At 41.0% G+C, this 20,602-nt stretch overlaps 1 protein-coding gene across 6 annotated transcripts in view; it reads right to left on the bottom strand.

Annotated features, from left to right (window-relative positions):
* CDC42BPB (CDC42 binding protein kinase beta) overlaps positions 1-20,602 on the bottom strand; it is a 97,160-nt gene that overhangs the window by 46,481 nt on the left and 30,077 nt on the right. For all 6 annotated transcript variants that reach the window (XM_081003894.1, XM_081003895.1, XM_081003897.1 and 3 more), the window contains exons 3-9: positions 12,124-12,207; positions 10,470-10,565; positions 8,405-8,553; positions 5,296-5,389; positions 3,510-3,710; positions 2,734-2,982; positions 2,085-2,164 (exon numbers count right to left, since the gene is read on the bottom strand). In XM_081003894.1, coding sequence (XP_080860020.1) covers positions 2,085-2,164; positions 2,734-2,982; positions 3,510-3,710; positions 5,296-5,389; positions 8,405-8,553; positions 10,470-10,565; positions 12,124-12,207 — 953 coding nt within the window. The remainder of the gene's footprint in view (positions 1-2,084; positions 2,165-2,733; positions 2,983-3,509; positions 3,711-5,295; positions 5,390-8,404; positions 8,554-10,469; positions 10,566-12,123; positions 12,208-20,602) is intronic.

Genomic DNA, 20,602 nt, shown 5'->3' with positions numbered 1-20,602 from the left:
AGCAGCAGCAGCAACTTTTAATTCAGGAGAGACTGGAAATGGAACAATGCTGCTGCTGTGACAATTCTCCCTTACGTTTAAGAGTATGGACACACTACATTTTGCAGGAAGGGCAGGTAGACTGCCTTTGAAAGCTGAAGGAACCACAGCTCAGAGCAAACACTTTTCAATAAAAAGTATCAGGTTGATCTCCTAGAATCTCCACCTGATAGGATCTCTGCCCCAAAACCTGGAGAGCTACTGCCAGTCATATCAAAGTGCAACGGGCTAGGTAGAATGATGATCTGACTGAACCTCATAAGCTCGTGTGCATCTATGATATCAGTCTGTCCAGGCCTTTCACCACTCCACACACCCTTTGATCCGCAAGAGAACAAACCACCTCCTCAACATTATTTTCAGTACAAAAACTGTCTTTAAAAAATATTCTGCAACTCGAACCACGTGGAAAGCCAGTCTATCGCCCTTCTATGATCACAGCCAATGTAGTATAGTGGAGAGAACCCAGACAGGGAAATCCTGGTTTAATTCCCTGATCAGCCTTGAAGCTCACTTCTAGGGAAGAAGTATGGTGATGTTCAATTCACCTTGAGGCTGGAGACTGCAGATGATGGATTCTCTTTGTGTTTAGAACTACTGGTTGGGGCACCAGTTAAGTGATTACCTTGACAAAGTGCTCTTGCTCTCTACAGTGGTGCCTCGCAAGACGAAATTAATTCGTTCCGCAAGTCTCTTCGTCTTGCGAGTTTTTCGTCTTGCGATGCACGGTTTCCCATAGGAATGCATTGAAAATCAATTAATGCGTTCCTAGGGAAACCGCCTTCAGACCAGGTCCGGGGACAGTCTGTCCCCGGACCTCTTCTGAAGGCTGGGAGGGGGGGACAAGGGCTTTTCTTCCCACCCCCAGCATTTTAAAAAACCCCGGGACAGCGGAGGACTTCTCCGCTGTCCGGGCGATCTTAAAATGCTGGCGGGCGGCATTTTAAAATCGCCCCGGGACAGCGGAGGACTTCTCCGCTGTCCGGGGCGATTTAAAAGCCCCTGGGAAGGCGGGCAGGGGGGACAAAGACTTTCGCCCCCCGCCCACCTTCAGAAGGTGTTCCCGCCCCCCCCCCGCCCCGCTTCGGAACAGCGTTCCGAAGTGGGGCGGCTGGGGCAGGTGTTCCCGCCCCCCCGCCCCGCTTCGGAGCACCGGGAGAAGCGATCTCCCCGCAGCCCCTTGCTTCAAAAGAGGTCCGGGGGCAGCGGGGAAGAAGCGCTGCGCTTCCCGCTGCCCCCGGACCTCTTTTGAAGCAAGGGGCTGCGGGGAGATCGCGATCTCCCCACCGCCCCTTGCTTCAAAAGAGGTCCGGGGACAGCGGGAAGCGCTTCGCGCTGCCCCCGGACCTCTTTTGAAGCAAGGGGCTGCGGGGAGATCGCTGTCCCCGGACCTCTTTTGAAGCAAGGGGCGGTGGGGAGAAGCGATCTCCCCGCAGCCCCTTGCTTCAAAAGAGGTCCGGGGGCAGCGGGAAGCGCTTCCCGCTGTCCCCGGACCTGGGGCTGCGGGGAGAAGATCGCTTCTCCCCGCCGCCCCTTGCTTCAAAAGAGAAGACCCGCTGTCCCCGGGGCAAGCTTCGTCTTGCGAAGCAAGCCCATAGGGAAATTCGTCTTGCGAGGCAACTCGAAAACGAAAAAACCTTTCGTTTTGCGAGTTTTTCGTCTCGCGAGGCGTTCGTCTTGCGGGGTACCACTGTATTTTACTGCTCAACTCCCTTTGTCCTCTTTCCCAATTTAAATTGTGCTTAAATATGCGGAAGTGTATTTGCTTTAATTTACCCTTTTACCTTACCTTGCCCCTTCCTCACTGCTGAATTGTAGATTTTAAGCTCCCTGGGGCAAAAACCTGTCTTCTGCTGCTCGGATTGCTCTTTAAAGCACCATATCCAGTGATGGTGCTCATATAAATAAATCATAAGCAACAAAAAAGCACAGGAGCCCAAGACACTCAGGTCAAGCATTTTAAGCTGCAGTTGAATACGTTAAGAGAAAGGCAAATGAGATCTTAGTGTGGTGCTTTCCCATATGCATGAACTTTTTTCACCTACCTCTCAGTTGTGTAGGTAAAGCCAACGAACGGTAAATGCAGTCCAGAAAAGCCAGTGTGAGAACCAGGTGGTATCATTTCCTGCACAAAAAGGAATGCAGGATGAAAACCAAGTTGAATCTGGAAGGACATGTTGGCTTTTTTGTCCCTCGCCTCAGGGACAGGGAACAGCCACAACCCTATTTCATCCACGTGTATACTGTCCATCTCATGTAAAAAGGGCCATAGTCATAGAAATGTTATTTAGGAAGATTAAGTATTCAGATTTATTCATTTAAAGCAGGAATACTTCACTCTGGACTTTATCTGCCAGTGTTTTCACTATGCACCAAGGAAATATCAGTGAAATGTTCAACAATGGCAGATCAGTTTTTCTGAAAGCCTATCAGTTTTCGATCTCGCTGATGATCTACAGTAGTCACATGAGAACACACAGCCACTGGCAAGCACTGAATATGTTCTCAACTGCATTCAGTTCATGCAGAGGAAAGATGAGGCCCAAGAGAATTAACATTAACCGGTGTGCACATTAGAACTGTCCCCAGAATCCCCTGGGACATACAGGAGTCCTGTCAGTGATGAAAAGGTTTGGTTCAAAGAAGCAAGCTTGAAAACTATTGCCTTTAAGAAGAAAATAAATAATCACTCACAGGGTTTCTTAATACATCGTCATCTACATCAAAGTTTGATGTGTCCGAAGGACTGCTAACTTCTGGAATGTAAGGTGCTTCTAAATTTCGGATATTGTCCCAATTTAGCCCTTCAAAAAATGCATGAGCCTTGAAGTCTTCTATTCCGTTCTGCCCCAGACGACGTTCCCTACTGCAAATAAGCCTCTGGATTAGGTCTTTTGCCTCTTCAGACACATCACTAACATGGGATGGAAACTGGAATCTCTCCTAAAGAAAACAGAACGGGGAGGGGAGACAATGTTTCAGACTTCTACAATAAGAAAAGGCTAGCTAAGGGACTGTTTTTGAACAGGCTTATGGTAAGTCAGAACGCAACTGAAAATGTTGTGGAAATTTGAAAAATAATAATAATTAGGGTTCACAAACTGTGCCAAAATTTGGTAGCCAACCATTATTTACACACCAGAATGTAATTGTGTTTGAGCACACACAGTTTCCTTTCCATGGGAAGGAACTGCCCATCCATACCCACACAGAATTAAGGACAAGGTCTTATAGAAGATACAACAGAAGTTCTTCAGAAATTAAACACTGACTCCAGTTGCGCTCCATACATTAGGGGCAGACAGACCTCATGCTTGCATAGTCTACTCCTGTGTATTTACTAGAACTATCTATCTATCTATCTACTGCAAGAATCCCAAAGCTTCCAAAAACATGTTATATATGTTCAAGATATAATTAGTACATAAGATGAAGGAATTTTAGTGAATGCATAGTTAAATAGTTCTTACTTCATGATTCATAATCTTCCCGTAGGTTTCCACCAGCGACTCTGCATAGAAAGGTGTTTCACCATACAACATTTCGTACATGCAGACTCCCAGGGACCACCAGTCGCACTCAGGCCCATATTTCCCCATGCCATCCTCCATTGCTTGCAGTATTTCAGGGGAAATATAATCAGGTGTGCCCACTGCAACTGAAGATTGCACCTTCAAAGGAAAATAAATATCTAAGTCTTAAGATTAATTCATCTGCACACACTACGTTAACTATATCTTAGCATGAGAGAGGGCTATGCATCCCTGTGTAATGAAACGTAATGGATTGGATTCTGGGAACCATAAGCAGTAAGGGATTTTCCCATTCCGTCTACTACTCCACCCAGAAGCCCCTTGTACCCCTGGAAAGTCTCTCTAGAGGATCAGGAACTCTCCTGGACAGTGTGGGAAGGGGTTCAGGCAAAGGCACTTTGTGGGTGTGTAAGGGAGGCTTGCAGTTTTCGGGATCCAAGCCAATGTTGCTGAGTTACCATATTTTTCGCTCCATAAGACGCACCTGACCATAAGACGTACCTAGTTTTTAGAGGGGGAATGCAAGGGGAAAAATTTCTTTAAAGGGAGCGTTGAGCGGAGCCTGTATGCATCCCAGGCTCTGCTCAGCGCTCCCTTTCACGAGCTGCGTGGAGCGTGTGTGCGGCGCCTGCAGGCTTTTCCCCAGGAGGGAGAAGGGCAGCCCGTCACTGATAATAATAATAATAAATTTTATTTATATCCCGCCCTCCCCAGCCAAAGCCGGGCTCAGGGCGGCTAACAACAATAAAACAGTACAAAAGTACAGCATAAACAACGCTCTAAAATCATTCATTATAAAATTAATTAATTCAAGCCACTGGCAGCCATTGGGCCAGAGCTCCGCGAAGATTGCCGAGGGAGGGAGTCAGGCTATGCCCTGGCCAAAGGCCTGGTGGAACAGCTCTGTCTTGCAGGCCCTGCGGAAAGATGTCAAGTCCCGCAGGGCTCTGGTCTCTTGTGACAGAGTGTTCCACCAGATCGGAGCCACAGCCGAAAAAGCCCTGGCTCTAGTTGAGGCCAGCCTAACTTCTCTGTGGCCTGGGACCTTCAAGATGTTTTTCTTTGAAGACCGTAAGTTTCTCTGTGGGACATACCAGGAGAGGCGGTCCCGTAGGTACGAGGGTCCTAGGCCGTATAGGGCTTTAAAGGTTAAAACCAGCACCTTAAACCTGATCCTGTACTCCACCGGGAGCCAGTGCAGCTGGTATATGGGGCTGAAAATATATGGGGGGAAAAGCCCCCAAGAGCCGCACACATGCTCCATGCGGCTAGTGAAAGGGAGCGCGACTCTTGGGGGCTTTTCTGGGAGGTGCAGGAAGGGACTGAGGGGCTGCCCTCTGTCCCTTCCCCCACCTCCCGCAAAAGCCACGCTCCCTTTAAATAGTGCGCGGAGCGTGTGCGCGGATCTTGGGGGCTTTTCCCACCTGCATTCGCTCTATAAGATGCACACACATTTCCCCTTACTTTTTAGGGGGGGGTGCGTCTTATGGAGCGAAAAATACGGTAAGTTCTTAAAATCTTCATTTTGAGTGAACACCTTACAAAAAATATCCTGGAAGCATGATGTTTTAAAATTTCTATCCCGAAATCTCTAGTTTTGTTTTCAGTTATTACATACTGTATCTTCCCAAAAAATATACAGATTAACAAGGAGCAATTATGTCACAAAAATGCACAAAGTTCCATTTGAAATAAGTAATCGTAACATTTTATTGATACATACAGTGCCATCTTCACTCATCTTCAAACACGATCCAAAGTCTGCCAGGCGTATATGGCCATTCACATCCAATAAAACATTGTCAGGTTTTATATCTCTGATTTGAAAAGAAATTATTATTTTCATACAGTACACACATTAGGTCACAGCACTAACTTTACTGAGCAGTTAGTAATCTAATTTAGAAATAAACCATATATTTTCTCCAGTAAATCATTCTGTTTACCTGGCTATAAATGAAAATTATATATACCTCACTACAATTTTATGATAGTACTGGGCATTTAAAAATTGGTATGCAACAACCGACACTGGTTGGAAATATACCCAACTTGCCAATTTCATGGAAATATGTTAATGACATTTAACTAAATATGCAAATATGTAGACTACTGATTACTTCTGAGACATCCTCAACATTAAAGAAATTGCCTTTTCTGTATTTGGATTAAGAAACCAGGTGTATGCTTCCCATACTTCATAATTCCATGCGTAAGATAATTGCTTTTCATAGCTTTCTGAGGTGGAAGGTCAGAGCAGAAATGACTATATAAGTTTCCAATATGAAACTACTTTACTTTTCTTCCAAATTAAAGAGATAACGCAATTAATGTGGGGGGGAGGGGCAGTGTCACTTTCCATTTTCACATCATATTGAGGCAACACTGATCAAGTGTTTTGCCTTCTGTTTACCAAAGATTTTTCTGGAACATGCATTGCTAACAGCAGTTCAACAATAAAAATGTACAATGTGTCCTTTGCCTTCCATTTCCTTCCCACAGGAAGGAAGGTGATTAACTATTGGAGAGTGTCAAAAACGAATTCTTCTGTTTTTTTAAGCTTTTCTTGAACATGCAGGCACCGCCTTTCCTCACAACCACCACGCAAAAACAAGTTTCTTTTTAGTAAAATTAAATACAATCAAGCAGGTAACAATGTTCTTAGACGGCTATGTTAGACATCACATTACAGAGTCCCCTCCCCCATGGCATTTTACATTTGTTTACTCAGAAAACTTGACTAAAATGCCAATTTTCTAGCTAGCTCAGTCCCAGACAAAGTCCTCAAGTGATTTCCTGAGGTAGCAGTAATTTAGAAAGGTCATTAAAAGCCATGTTATGTTTTGCAAGATAAAAAATACTTTAATGACAAAATCATGGCACGCTCATCACAAAGAGAGGCTAACACAACGACCAGAAGTGACTTTAAAAAAGGGTTAGACAAATTCACGGCAGATAAGTCTATCAATGGCTATCAGTCATGATGGCTGTTATGTTACCAGGATCAGAGGCAGCATGCCTCTGAGTACCAGTTGCTGGGAAACAGCCATGCGAGAGAGATAGTTGCCCTCATGTCCTGCTGTGGGAAGCTGCCCTTGTGGTATACTAAACTGTGTTTTAAATCATCCCAACACGAGCACTGGGATTCAGGATGCTCATAAGCATCTGGATGACCACTGTGGATCCATGTACTTCCTATGTCTCTCACATCCCCACCAGTGGTGGGTTTTTTTTTTTTTTTTTTTTTGCAATTGCCTCAAACAGACCGCCATGTTGAAATCTGTCTTATAAAAGAATTCAGAAATGGGGGCAACTACCAAATGGCAGACTTGATTTTTGATGGCTGCCATGTTACACCAATGTACATTGAGCCACTTCCCAAAAAGAAATTCCATATCCCAACAAGTACGACAGAAGAATAGACAATTGTGTAATTGCCCCAGATTGTAATTAATCCCTATTAGTTGTTCTGATATTCTTAAACTGTAATTAAGCATAAAAACATGGAGTTTACTTATCAGTAAATATTGTTAGGCTTAAGCTGTGACATCAAAATACAGAGGAGTGCATATTCTTTATATATATGCCCCAAATTAGTTTGGTAACTTCCAACTCTTCAGCAGATCTTATAGTAACCCCAAATTATTATTTTTTAAATGGCCACATGGCCTCAGAATCTGTGGGCATTTCTATTAATACAAAATATTAGCTGATCTGCAGTTTGAGCTTCCTTGCTCACTAATCATGTACTGATACACATTAAGAGGTTTCTAGATGAGACAACTTGACATTTCTGATGCCATGCTGTTAATTTTTCTTTCTTTTTCTGCATTGATTATGTTCCAAATGCTATTATTTGCTATTGCAAGAATTAAGCCATCAAAGCTCAAGAGCGCTCTAGCTATCCCCCTCTGTTTCACATATTCAAGCTTCCTTCGTATTACGTACAATTTAACATTCTGGGTGTTCACCCCTAACTAAATGGGGTCATTTTCTTATATGTGTAATTTGCAGTTGTGATTATTTGTGCCAAGCGCACACTGTAAACACTTCCACATAATGTCATCCTTCAGTGTGAGGCTCGCCTTAGTTATATGCTTATTTTTCTGCTTATTATTAATTGGGAAAAGAAATATTATTTAGAAGTGCATGAAATGCATATAAAGAGTTGCAATCTGGAAGTGCATATAACGTGTTCTAGTCAGGTATACCTCATCTAATTCTCAGGATCAGAACATCCGTTTTGCTGAGTTGTAGCAGCTGCACAAAGTACAGATTGGCCAACATCTATAACGTAGCACAAAATCCTCTCCCCTGGAGAAAGACTTGCAACATTTTAAAATTTGATGGTGTGTATTTTTTAAAGTAAGTTGGTGAATTACATTTTGACTGTTTAAATATAAAAGCTACGTTTTGGAAAGCTGAAAACATGGGACAAAAAGGACATGACCGACAACAGAACTGGTGGTGGAACCATTGCTACATATGTCTGGAAGAGTTGCTAACTCTTCTATCACTGTGAAGACAGGAAGGAAATAAAGAGCACCCCACAGGAGGGATATCATAGCTATTCCTGTTTTTACTACATCAATCTTATATTTATTTCTAATCTTCAGGTGAACATGTCAATGCTTATGAAGCCAAAACTGTACCACTCAAAATAAGAAATATTTATCAGCAGACTTGGTGTAGCCACAATGTATAGAGATGTATAAAATGTTTGGTTGGAGGTGGGGGTTTTCTGTTTTAAGAAAATTGCTTACCCCTAAGTTGTAAGGGTTTCCTCCACAATGTTATTTATTTATTCACAACCAACAAGACAGAATCCTTACCTGTGCACATAATGTAGCTGATGAATGGAATGTATAGCAAGCACCATTTCCCCAATGTAGAACCTGGCCATATCTTCAGGAAGCTTGTCTTCAAACTTGCTAAGTAAGGTCAATAAATCACCACCCACATAGTAGTCCATTACTAGGTACTGGAAAAAAATGCAAAAACAAAATAAACAACATGGGTGAGAATCAATGCAGAATGCGATCCAACTGATCACATTCAGCAACTGCACAACCACAGCACAAAAGATGTGTCTGCAAAAAGAGGAGTCAAAGAGGCTGATGTCTTTAAAATATTACCATCCAATTTATTACTGTCTCTTCACCAGCAGGTCATAGGGAGGGTTGCAACAATTTAAAATTCAGCATTAAAAGTTAAAGCAAATTAGAGCCATGGAAATAAAACAGAGAAATATCAAAATGTATTTAAAATGTGCTTTTAAATTATTAAGTAATGCAGCTACAGGAAAGATGGAAAGTTAAGCTATTTCAAGCTTTCATACAGCCAGTTGCTAAAGTGGCCACAAGCCATCAAACATTTCTCTTCTGCAAGCTTCTGTGAAATATGGGAATGTGTGTGTGAGTGGCATGGTCCCAGCTCAAGAACTGAAGGAAGATGACATTAAGCTAATCAGCTCTAAGTCTGGTCAGTTTTAGAAACTTACACTACCTTGAGTGCGACAGATGAAAGGTGGGATGCAAATGTAGCTGAATAAATTGATCAAATAGTTTAGTTATAATGAAGGTGCCTGACTTAATTGCATCCAGTGAAAGTTCTATTTATTAACTCATTGTGGGTAACTGATTAGCTTCCAGGAATATTTTAGAGCATTTACAAAGAAAACTGAGTGGTAATATTTTGCTATGAAAATAGATTCCAAGAGCTATGGTTATAGAGTTGTCCTTAAGCCTTGTAAAATGATGCCTTGGAGACAATCTGCTGGGTCAGAAGTTTGGTATCATCAGTTCTTGACAGGCAGTTAACTCAAGAGAGAACAGCTTGAGAATATGGGTCAGCCAACAGTCAAAGATACTGACTGCTTGTCATGTAAGAATTCTGGGACTCTTGGTCAGTACTGACAAAAATGCTTTCTGGAATTTAAATGATTTTATTTAAACTTTTTAAAAAAAAAAAATGCAGTATTTTCTCTGTGCTTTCCTGTCTCCAAACCACAGGATAATCAGTGAAGAAAGATTTTCAAAAAACAATACTCCAAATTAAAAGATACACAGAATAAAATTAAGTGCAGAAACTGCGCCAAAGGTGAGAAGGGTTAATTTGGTTTGGAAAACATAACTGTAAAAAAGTACAAGAAAATAAAAGGAAATCTGGCTACTCAATCATTTGGGTACAGTAACTTTGACCACGGTTCCCGAGAACTGAATCCATTTTGTATGGATAAAGTTCCCTTGTCTGTGCATGTCTGCTCCTCAATAACTCTCTTCAAAGACACAAGCAAGGTAATTTTTGGGTGCAATTTCTCTGCAATAGCCCTTGGACACTACAGCTGCCCCCTGCTGAGCCCCAGCCCTCCAAACATATGCAATGGCACTGCAAACCTAGGCATACTTACTAAGAATAAATCCCTTTTAAGTAAGTGAGACTGGCTCCTGGAGAAGCATGCATAGGACTGCACTCTAAAGTTGGAGTTTTTCTGTGTTTTTTCTCAGAAATATTTCAGAGCTGTAACTTAACATTCTAAAAGCCACAGTTGGCCCTCAAATCAGTCGTGCCACCCTGGATTTGAGCAGAAACCTCGGGATCTTGTGTATAAAATACATAATGCACATAATGCAACTGAGCCAAGGTAAATAACTAGAGAATAAAAGCATTTAATGAACAATCTAATTCAATTCACTCTAGCTCATTACGTTTAATGGCAAATCAACATATCAAAAGAGCAAAATAAAGTGTATATGAATGATGTAGGGAATCTGTTTTTCGTCCACAATAAAGACACAAGCAGGCAGGCAGATAATGCTCTAGATTCAAAAAAGATACCCAACTGAGAAACTAGGAGTCAATGCCCCATTCCTTTAAGGAATTGCAGTTTTCACATACCAAATAGTTTTCATCCTGAAAGGCATAGTGCAATGTAGTAATCCACTGGCAGTCTCCATTCACCAAAACATCTCTTTCTTCTCGGAAACAAGCAGTCTAAAAAGGGAAAGGGAAGTTCTTTTAAATATTTGACATCTTTGCAGAAAACATAGGTGCAAACACATGTTTACACCAATTCTGCAACACACCAATATTCATAGCAAGGAACCATTTACTACTTACAATATATCAAAAGAACATTTCAAGACAAGTCCAAAAGGCTCAGTATCTCATTCTATGAATATTTATAAACCACCAAATCATTAAAAAATTGCAGTGTAAAAGTTCCATTTTTGTTTTACAAAGTCAAACATTTCTTTGATCACAAAACTCGTTAACCATACCCAACTGACCCATTTATACAATGGGTCTGTTACAGCTTCTTAACTAGTTCAGAATTTTTATTTCTATATTTATTTCCCTCAGAGGGCACATGAACACAGCAAAACCATTTATAAGCCACCCAGAGTGGCTGGGTATAAATATAACAATACAACAACAACAACAACAACAACTACAACTACAACAGTAGTAGTAGTAAGAAAAAGAGCTAGCACCGTTCAACAGATAGCAAAACCAAGCCATACAGGGTAGGGAAGGAAATGGTGTCATTTTCCTTTCAAACATCTGAACAAACCATGGAATAGGGAAGTGACAGATTTCTAGCAGCAGCTAGGACTATATCTATGTGTGCAGAATAGAAACTATTTCCCAGGGCTTCTTATAAAGAACTGGAGAGCTATGAAACTCTTAGATTGATAAAGGTTGTATTGTACCAGAGACTAGATATGGTATCCCTACAATGCAAGGCAGCATCCAGTCATATATATGTCTGTCTAATGAAAACTAGGCACTAGACTTGTATGTGAACTTTGCAACCAAGTTTCCTTTATACTTCTGAGAGTTCTTGCTAAATGTCATATATGTCTTGTTATAAATCATCATTGTTTAGTTTTTTGCTAATGCATTCTTCACTGATTCTACTGTGGTGCGTACTATGCTAAGATGCTTTATTCAGCATATTGTGTCCCAGTCTTTTTAAAGGTACGTATACGGTCTATCAAGGCATTTATAACATTTCAGAACCAAGTATTACATTTATTAAGGGATCAACACTGCTTCAGTGTTTTCCTTTCACAAATACATTCTGATCTTTTTTAAGGAACTGAAAAAATCCTCCCTCAATTAACTATCCTCCTTGAAGACTTGACTTTCAAATTGCACAAACTTACATTCTTTGTCTTGAATAATAATGCATTTAGCATGTGGCTCTGTATGTCATAGCAACTGAAATCTGAAGCCTCCATGTAGTCTTTAACTTGGTTTTATAGTAAACAAAAATCTGGCCAATATAATTCATGGTAAAAAAAACTAGGGCAGACTGTCTGGTAAACGAATACACAGTATTGCTGAGAACAACAGATGCCTCGAAGGGACTGTCAGACTTGATTGCATTAAAGCAGCTCACTTGGGGGGGGGGGGATTGCAGGGAGGAATCAAGCTCCTATATGCTCATGCAGTAATTCTTTCTAATCTGGCTGAAGTTCACTGTGATTTTCTTTAATGCCATTTTTTTTAAAAAAAGAAATCTATGAATTGGAAATACTGCACTTACCTCTGCCCTTTTAAGCATTTCCCATTTATTTAGAATCTTCATTGCATAAATGCGCTCCGTGCACTTCAATTTAACAACTGCAACCTGAATTTTTAAAAAAAGAAGTCAATGACATTTTAACAATTTTGAATGGATTGATAACTTCTGAAATGAAATACATTTTCTGATGAAGAAAGAATATCACAATATGAATGTCATCTTACATTACACCCTACTGTAAATTTGGGGGAGGTCAACATGCTACTGATAATCCGTTTCATATTTAAATAAGGACTACTGGGAAACATACACATGCAAACCTGCACATCCTAAGGGTAAACAGTGGGTCATGTGTCACCAAATACTTATGAACAAATAAATGGGAAACCTTTTATAGGAAGATGTGGGGGGACTGTACAGGCGACGACCATTTCAGGCGCGATCACCGATGTGGGTGCTTCTGGACCCGAAAGGAGGCTTAATGGGGCAGGGTATGCTTATACACGCTCCACCGACAAATGCGATGGTCAGGAACGGAACCCCAGCACAAAATGGCCACCATCTGCACATTACTGACCAAAAACAGCAGTATTTGTTTACTATGGGATGCATATTATTATGTCCTTCCATTCATGAAAGAGTCTTTGATTTAGTAGAAGTGTCCACTAACAGAAGACACCATTCTGGTTGGAATGGCATTACTTATTTTTATAACTGTAATTGTTCTCTTTGTTTTAATAACTGAACATTATATTGGTGAAGCCCACCCTGGGATCTTATGGTGAAGGGTGTGAAGAATTCTTATAAAGAAATAATTGGGGGAGATTTTGTGTGTGTGTGTGTGTGTGTGTGTGTGTGTGTGTGTGTGTCGATTCCCACTTCCCCCTGCCATCCCCTGAACCACTTCCAGAAGGTTCTGGAAGGATTCCCGACCTATGGAATAGATTTTCAGGGTACAGGGGGCTGCTATAGTGAGAAGGAATTGATGAAAATCATCTTCCCCTGCATTAGCAGAAGCATCTGTTGGATAAAAGTCCCTTCTGCAAACAGAAAAGCACAACTGGATCCAGCCCTATGTCTCTAGGCGGGGGGGGGGGGGGGGCTGGATCTGGCCAGCAGGTCAGGTAATTATTTCCACCACCCTTTGTGGGCCAGCTGTAAAGCACCTGATATTGACAAGTGGCCTGTTTCTGCATGCACGGTTTGAAATCAAACCACACTGGCAAAGGCATAATTCACAAATCACTGACGATTAGCTGCTCATTAGATCTTAAGAAACCACCTGGTTATTGTAGCTTGTGAAGCCTGGTACACAGCAATTTGCACAAGGTTTTGCAGGTACCTGCACACCTCCTTCTGGCTCAGCTGCACCTTTACCTGCACCACTCCTGATGTTATATATGACTTCAGGTGTAAGGCAGGAGGGCATGGCTTAGCCAAAATTCCCTTGGGGCCAAATGGGGAAGCCTGCCGGACCTAATTAGTTGGAAATTTCACACTGCTCCTCTAGTCAATAAGAAGTTTATGCAGAGTAACCACACATAAAACAAGAGCTAGTACCCTAAAAGGAAACAAATTAGACACCAGTTTGAAGGGGGTCAAATTAAACAAGTATTTGAAAGATATGCACATACAGTGGTGCCTCGCAAGACGAAATTAATTCGTTCCGCGAATTTTTTCGTCTAGCGAATTTTTCGTCTTGCGAAGCACAAAATCCCATAGGAATGCATTGAAAATCAATTAATGCGTTCCTATGGTCAAAAAAGTCCAAACAAAGCCAAATTTGGTACAACAAGAGTTTATTAAGTGCTCTTTAAAGTCACACATACTGTAAAGAGCATTTCAAAATTCAAACCCAGAATTTTTTTTAAAAAACAGCAGAGTGGCCCAATGGTCACAGAAAATCATAAAAATGCAGAAAAACACACACACAAGCTTCCAGATTCTTGCAAACCCCTCCCCAACTGTTCCCCCAGCCACCCAGCACACAGAAATTCAAATCCAGAAATTTTTTTTAAAAACAGCAGAGTGGCCCAATGGTCACAGGAAATCATAAAAATGCAGGAAAAAAACACACAAGCTTCCAGATTCTTGCAAACCCCTCCCCAACACCAAGTCCTTGAATTCCAAACACCCCAACCCAAAATCCAAACCCCCCCCCAAAAAAACCTTAACTTACCAAATGGCTGCAAAAGAAGTTTTGGAAAAGCTTCCAAAATCACCAAAGTCTTTAAAAACCTCAAAAAAGGCTACTATGTACACTGCGTTCTATGAGTTGCTCCTCGAAGTCAAGTCGCAACTGTATTAACGGTGTTAAGAAAAAGGAAACAAACTTGCAAGACATTTTCGTCTTGCGAAGCAAGCCCATAGGGAAATTCGTCTTGCGAAGCAGCTCAAAAAACGGAAAACCCTTTCGTCTAGCGAGTTTTCCGTCTTGCGAGGCATTCGTCTTGCGGGGCACCACTGTAATGACCTATATGTGAGTATTTAGTAGCAACATGATTTTACTGCAAGACCAATAGAAAACATCTGTCCAAGCTTAGGGTGCACACTCCTAATACGAATCTGCAACCTTTATCACTCCATCATACACAGTTTAGGTGGCTGAAAGAGCCATAGAGATTATGAACCTGTCCCCATTCTTCAGCACGTGTCAGATTGGCAAAGCACTGGAAACTCCTAGATCCTAGGGCAGCATACAATTTTTAAATGCCCAAGATTTTTCCAGCTCCAGCTCCATGTTTGCAAATTGTACTTGAGAATTTTCTTTAACACTATTGACTTGAGCACAACCGCAGAGAAGTTATTCTGGATTAATTCAATTATAATAAAAGTGATCACACGCACCCCTCTAAAATGAGCAAAGCAGACAAAAGGTTAAGAGAAAAGCAAGTTGTGACCCACGGATTCAAATCTGGCTCTAAGCATAGACCTTGGATGCAAGGAAACATGTTTTATGTTGCTTTCTTTCTAGGATTCCTTTGCCTTTGTCTTAGAAGGAATGGTCAGCCTTTTGGTCAGCCTTTCTGGTCACAGCTAATGCTGATAAAGAAGGGATTCAATAATTCTTTGCCTTTGTTTTGGATTGCACAGCAAAGTCAGCATTGCTGGCTCTCCATCTCTTGCTTTATTCAAAATATGATTCCAATTAAAACTTAGTTACTAACTCAGGACTTAAAGGATGTTTCACTCATCTCTAACAGCTTTACTTAAAAGGCACCAGGAAGCAAGTGATGCAAGAGACTACTTTGGGTTAGAAGGCCAAATAAATTTGACCTGAAATGTGGAAGTTCCCTAAATTCCATAGCTCAATAAAAACAACTGTGGATGTCCTGTCACAAAAAGAGAAGAGACTGCTCTTCAATGAAATGCATTTTAGAGACACATTGGTGGGTGGGGTGGGCGGAACCCTTTGGCTACAGCTAATGTATCATTGATAGGAATTTGCCTCAGACCTACTGGTCCATCTAGCTCAGTATTATCTACACTAACTGGCAGTGGCCCTCTGGGATTTCAGACAGGAAGTCTCTCCCCAGGCCTACCAGGAGATGCTGAGGATTGAATGTGGGACCTTCTGCATGCAAGACAGATGTTCTACTCAGGGTAGCTCTGCCTCTAGCTACAGCCCTCCCCCAATGATGTTATTTCCTAGGCTAGTATCATCACTTCTACTAAACGAAGTTAATTTTGGGAGAGAACACACACACTATCTTAAAATCTGGGCAGCTAAGTGGGAGACTCATTACAACACTGTAATGAGTCTTGGAACCTTGACAAGTGCACGTTTTCTAGAAATCAGTGAAGCAAGCACTAGCAGGTTCTAAAGAGCAGTAGAAAGTAGGATTAGTTTAGCTTTTCACTACTGCTGACATACAATTATAAGCAGAGCTGCTTATTCTATGAAATTTCTAATACCAACTGCTTATCTGGTATACGACTTTTCTTTTTTAAAATCTAGGTTTCATGGTTGCAGAGCTAAGTTCTAAAACACAGAAGCCACAACTGTGTGTGCCAATAGAAAACAACAAAATGCATTGGAATCCAAATACTACAATTCATAATAAAAAAGCTACTTAGAAGTTTCCAACTATATTCCTTTATCCCTCCCTAGCCTTGCAAATTTATTCATTCAAATGTTTATACCCTGGCTTCCTGCCCCATATAACATTGTAAATCTACTGACTAGAATGCCATTATTCTAGAGTCCAGGATACCAAATCAGGATCACTGGACTTAGGAACTCAACTGTGTTTTTGAGACCAACAGTGGTGATCGGAGACCCTCTGAACCAGAGGATGTTAAGTCCAAGGCTGCTGGTGTGGATTCTATATGACCAGAGTCCATAGAACCAGAGCAGGGACCTTTGCATCTGAAGTTTTCCAACTAGTAGGGTGCAGTCCTTTTTTTTTTTCTAGAAAAATGGGTGCCGCTACTCACCATGAAGTTGTAAAAGTTAAGTGTTCACTTTTTAAGTGGGGGGGGGGATGCCAGTACTGCGTGCCCTTGAGTACCCCCCCCCAGATTAAAAAACAAAACAAAAACCACAGGAGAGGAAAACTGGAGGCAGAGGCCCAAACAATCATAGGTGACCTCTAGTCCTCATTGGAGCGATTTGCTCCATCGGAGCGCTCTGTGGTGCTGAAGCAACCAGGCTGCCCTGTTGGACCCCATGGACTCCTCTGGAGCACCAAAATACTGAGGAGCACCTCCGTCTGGCCTGCATGGTGGAACCCAATTCCAAATCTTCATTTAAACTCTTCCAGCAGTTCACTATAGATATTAAACAACATGGAAGACATAAGAATCCCATAGAGATTCCCTCAGGCCAAGGGAATGAGTAGAAGTTCGCCAGCACTACTTTCTGGAACAGCCTCTCCGGAAAAGAATGGAAGCACCATAAAACAGTGTTGTTAAGTTCCAGCCCAGCCAGGCTATGCAGAAGGATGCCATAATCAATGACAGGCACTAACAGCCAACAAAATCAAGAAAGGCACACTCCCAGCTGTCTGGTTTCTGGAGTAGGTCATCAAAGCTGTCTCTTTTCCAAAGCCAGACTTGAAGCCAGATTGAAATGGGTCTACATATCATCCAGAAAGGCCAAGAATTAAGCCTCAATGTCTCAGTGTTTCTCTATTTTACATTTTTTAAACTTTTGCTCCTGTTATACTGTCATGTTATACAGGCAGCCCATTTACATATGTTCATTTGTGTGCGAACATGTATACATGCATCATGCTGAACTCAGAAACGTCATAAAGGTGTCAATGAAACATCACTAAAGGGGTGGGATAGGGTGCTTGCAGGCTTTTTCTACGGTTTCAATTATACATGATTTCACCGCCGTATGCATAACCCCTGTGTAAACAGGGGCTGCCTGTAACTGAGCGTGCTGTATTGACTAGCTTGCACTAGTGCATGCGGTGGGTCAGTAGTATATTCTTAATTCAGTCCTATGACCTAGCTGTTATACAAACTCTAACCCCCAAATTTGTGAGTTGTCCCCAGACAGCTCATATACTTTGTTAGGTGGCATTAATCTAGTTGAATGAGGAGTAACTCCTTTGTATTAAGATTATTGCCTATAAACCAACTGAGGAGCGTGGAATTATATCCCTCCTCGAACACACACAATTCCAACATAGGAAGACAAGAGAAGAAGTTACTGTAAGCGGTTGGGATAAGGGGTTATGCACAATAAGGTTTTAGGACCCAAGAGGTTAAAACAAAACAGAAATTGATGGATGCCCTATGCCTGTTTCAGCAGCAACAGCAAATGTAGCAGTACATCTTCCATAGCCACTGTCTAAATCTGGGCACTAGATCAGGCAGTCATTACTGCTTAGATTACATGAAGAATTTTCATCAGTATCTCATTCATGAAAGAACTACACCTTTGCACTGTGATTGGGCACTTAAGGCATGATCTGCATGGTTCATTATCAGTTTTCTGGCCACTGAAAAGCAATCCAGAAAACACAAAAGCATTTTTAAATCTATCTTCATACTGAGAAAATGGAATAATGATTAGCTATACTGAACTCTTGGATTTTTGCTCATATTAGGCATGGAATGTATTGTTGCAGAAGTGATAAATAACCTATACAGGCAGCTATCCCTTTATATGATTCCCTGTTCAATCCAATCTGCTGCTTGATATTTTGAAAAATATAGTATTTTTCACATACGCGTGTCATTAATCATTTAAACTGACAACCAAGCTGCTGCCTGTACTTTGAATAAAATTCACTGTCTAGACTAAAATGTGCAAACAACAGCTACTAAGTGTCCTTATTTGCTCACAAAATATATAAGAGTTCTTTTGGGGAGGGAAGAACCATTCTGCTCTTTATTCTATAGGGAAAAAACAGATGTGAAGTCATTTTTCCCTCTATGTCCCTGTCCATTTTGTGTGACACAATGGACTTATCAATACAAAGCAGCTGTGGCTTTTAAGGAAGTGGAGCCATGGCTGCATCACACAACCAAAAACCCAAATCCTCTCTGTACCAGAAAATAATATTTAGAACTTATGGGAGCAAGCCCAAATACTAGGTGTAAATTGAACATTGTGCTTTAATGTGAAGATCAGGCTGTATTGTTTAACACAGGTGACAAGAGGGGGTAGTTCTGTTTGTTGTTTTTGCTGCAACGAACTTTTGAGCGTTGAAACACTTAACATTTTCTTATGGCATAAAACAGGGACCAGATTCAACTATCAGTAGAAGCCAGCTCAAGGAATTCTGCTATTGCAATGTTGCTTCCCGCCACAACTCCCCCCAAATCTACTCTGGAGGGTCAGGAGTACCCCCAGAACAGTGTTAGAAACTGGAGTAGAAAAGGTAGGAGCCAAATGGCTTCTGGGACCTGGGTGGTGGGCACCAAAACAGAATGCCTAGTAGCCAAGGGGGGGGACGGACACTTTTTATTTATTATTTTAGTAAGCATGGATTAATATGCAATTCACAAAAGTGATACATTTTAATGTCATATTTGTAGCCTAAATAGTTAATACATGTTTAATTTGGTGTTTACAATAAAAATACTGGTACCATACTTTTCAAAACACTCTACTCTTTATTGTTAAACTCCTTAACATATTATCTATCCTTAACATATACTTCAAGGCTTCAAAGCAAATACATTTCATTAATCCTTGAGTGTCAGCCAAACGCAAAAAAAAATGGCACCCAGACTTTTTGAGGTGCTCACAAATGGAAAATCTTTAGGAGCAAAGTGCACCTGGTGCCCTGCTAATTTCGAACACTGCCCCAGAATAGTGTGTAGAGAGATGAAGGAGGAAATTGTTCTGTCAGGCAAGCAGAAATGTTTGCACTGATGGAATGACCTTTGTTACACTGAATTCCACCTTATGTATTTGAGCAGCTGCATGATTCTTTATTTTAATATAATGAATTTGTTTGCCTTTACCATGAAATAATGAACACCAATAAACCTAAAATTAGCTTCAGTGGCTTATTTGTTTTTATATAAAGAATTGTTCTGAAATATTTCTTGGGGGTGTGTGACATTAGCAACTGAAAAAGCCAACATGGGTGCACTAACCTTTTCATTAAATGCTTATCATATTAATACATATTAATTTTCAGCCTTTTTGAACAAGGTTATTTAATTAAGAAAGCTATATAATGTAAACTAGCACTTGCACAATCTAAAACTGGTCTGAGCATTTTCACAAACATGCTTTACTGTTCTACTGCATTTCAGAATATATCTAACTTGTATGTACTATATTTGGGGGAATCCTTAAAATACTTCTCAGGCTGAATAAATTTCTAATAAACTAAAACTATTTAAGATTCCATGGATTATAGATGTTAAGACAGCTTTCCAGATTAAAGATTAAAGTACAGCAAGAAAACCCGTCTTCCTGGGTTTGTGGACAGAACTTAAGTGCAGAGTTACAATGCAAAACCTCTTCCAATCAAGGAGAGGGATCAGCTGGAGGACTGTCCCCCCCGCCCCCCCGCCCCGGTTAGGGAAGGTAAATCAAAACTAAATGTTCTGCTATTTTAAAAATCTTATCATCAATAATAATAAAATAGGTAATCACTCAATTAATTAATGGAAACAACAGAAATGTAAAATAACAGGATGTTTTTCTCTGTTCCTTTCCCCAAATCGGAAGCCACTGAGAGAAAACACAAGGAGAAAAAGAACATATTCTGTTGCAAATGCTATATGAGAGACAAACACATACACCATATACAAGCCAGGAGCTGGTAAAGCTCTAAAATAGGATACAGGAACTGCACCAAATTAGAACAGACAGCAACATCAGGAGCAAAACACTGACCAATTGCTTCATTGATGGGTTCCTATTTAAATGAATTTGAAGCATATCCTCTCTTTCTAGGACACATTCTACACACTGAATTATAAAAATAGACCATGCAATTGTAAGCAGAAATAAAATATCTTGATAGTATAGGTAACTGTGGTCTCTTCTTAATATTTTCTCCTTTATCTAGTCTCTTTTCCA

This window comes from Podarcis pityusensis, assembly GCF_964106645.2.
Source record: "Podarcis pityusensis genome assembly, chromosome: 1".
NCBI lineage: Eukaryota > Metazoa > Chordata > Lepidosauria > Squamata > Lacertidae > Podarcis > Podarcis pityusensis.
Note: the sequence above shows the minus strand (reverse complement) of the source record. Positions and strands in the feature narration are given on the sequence as shown.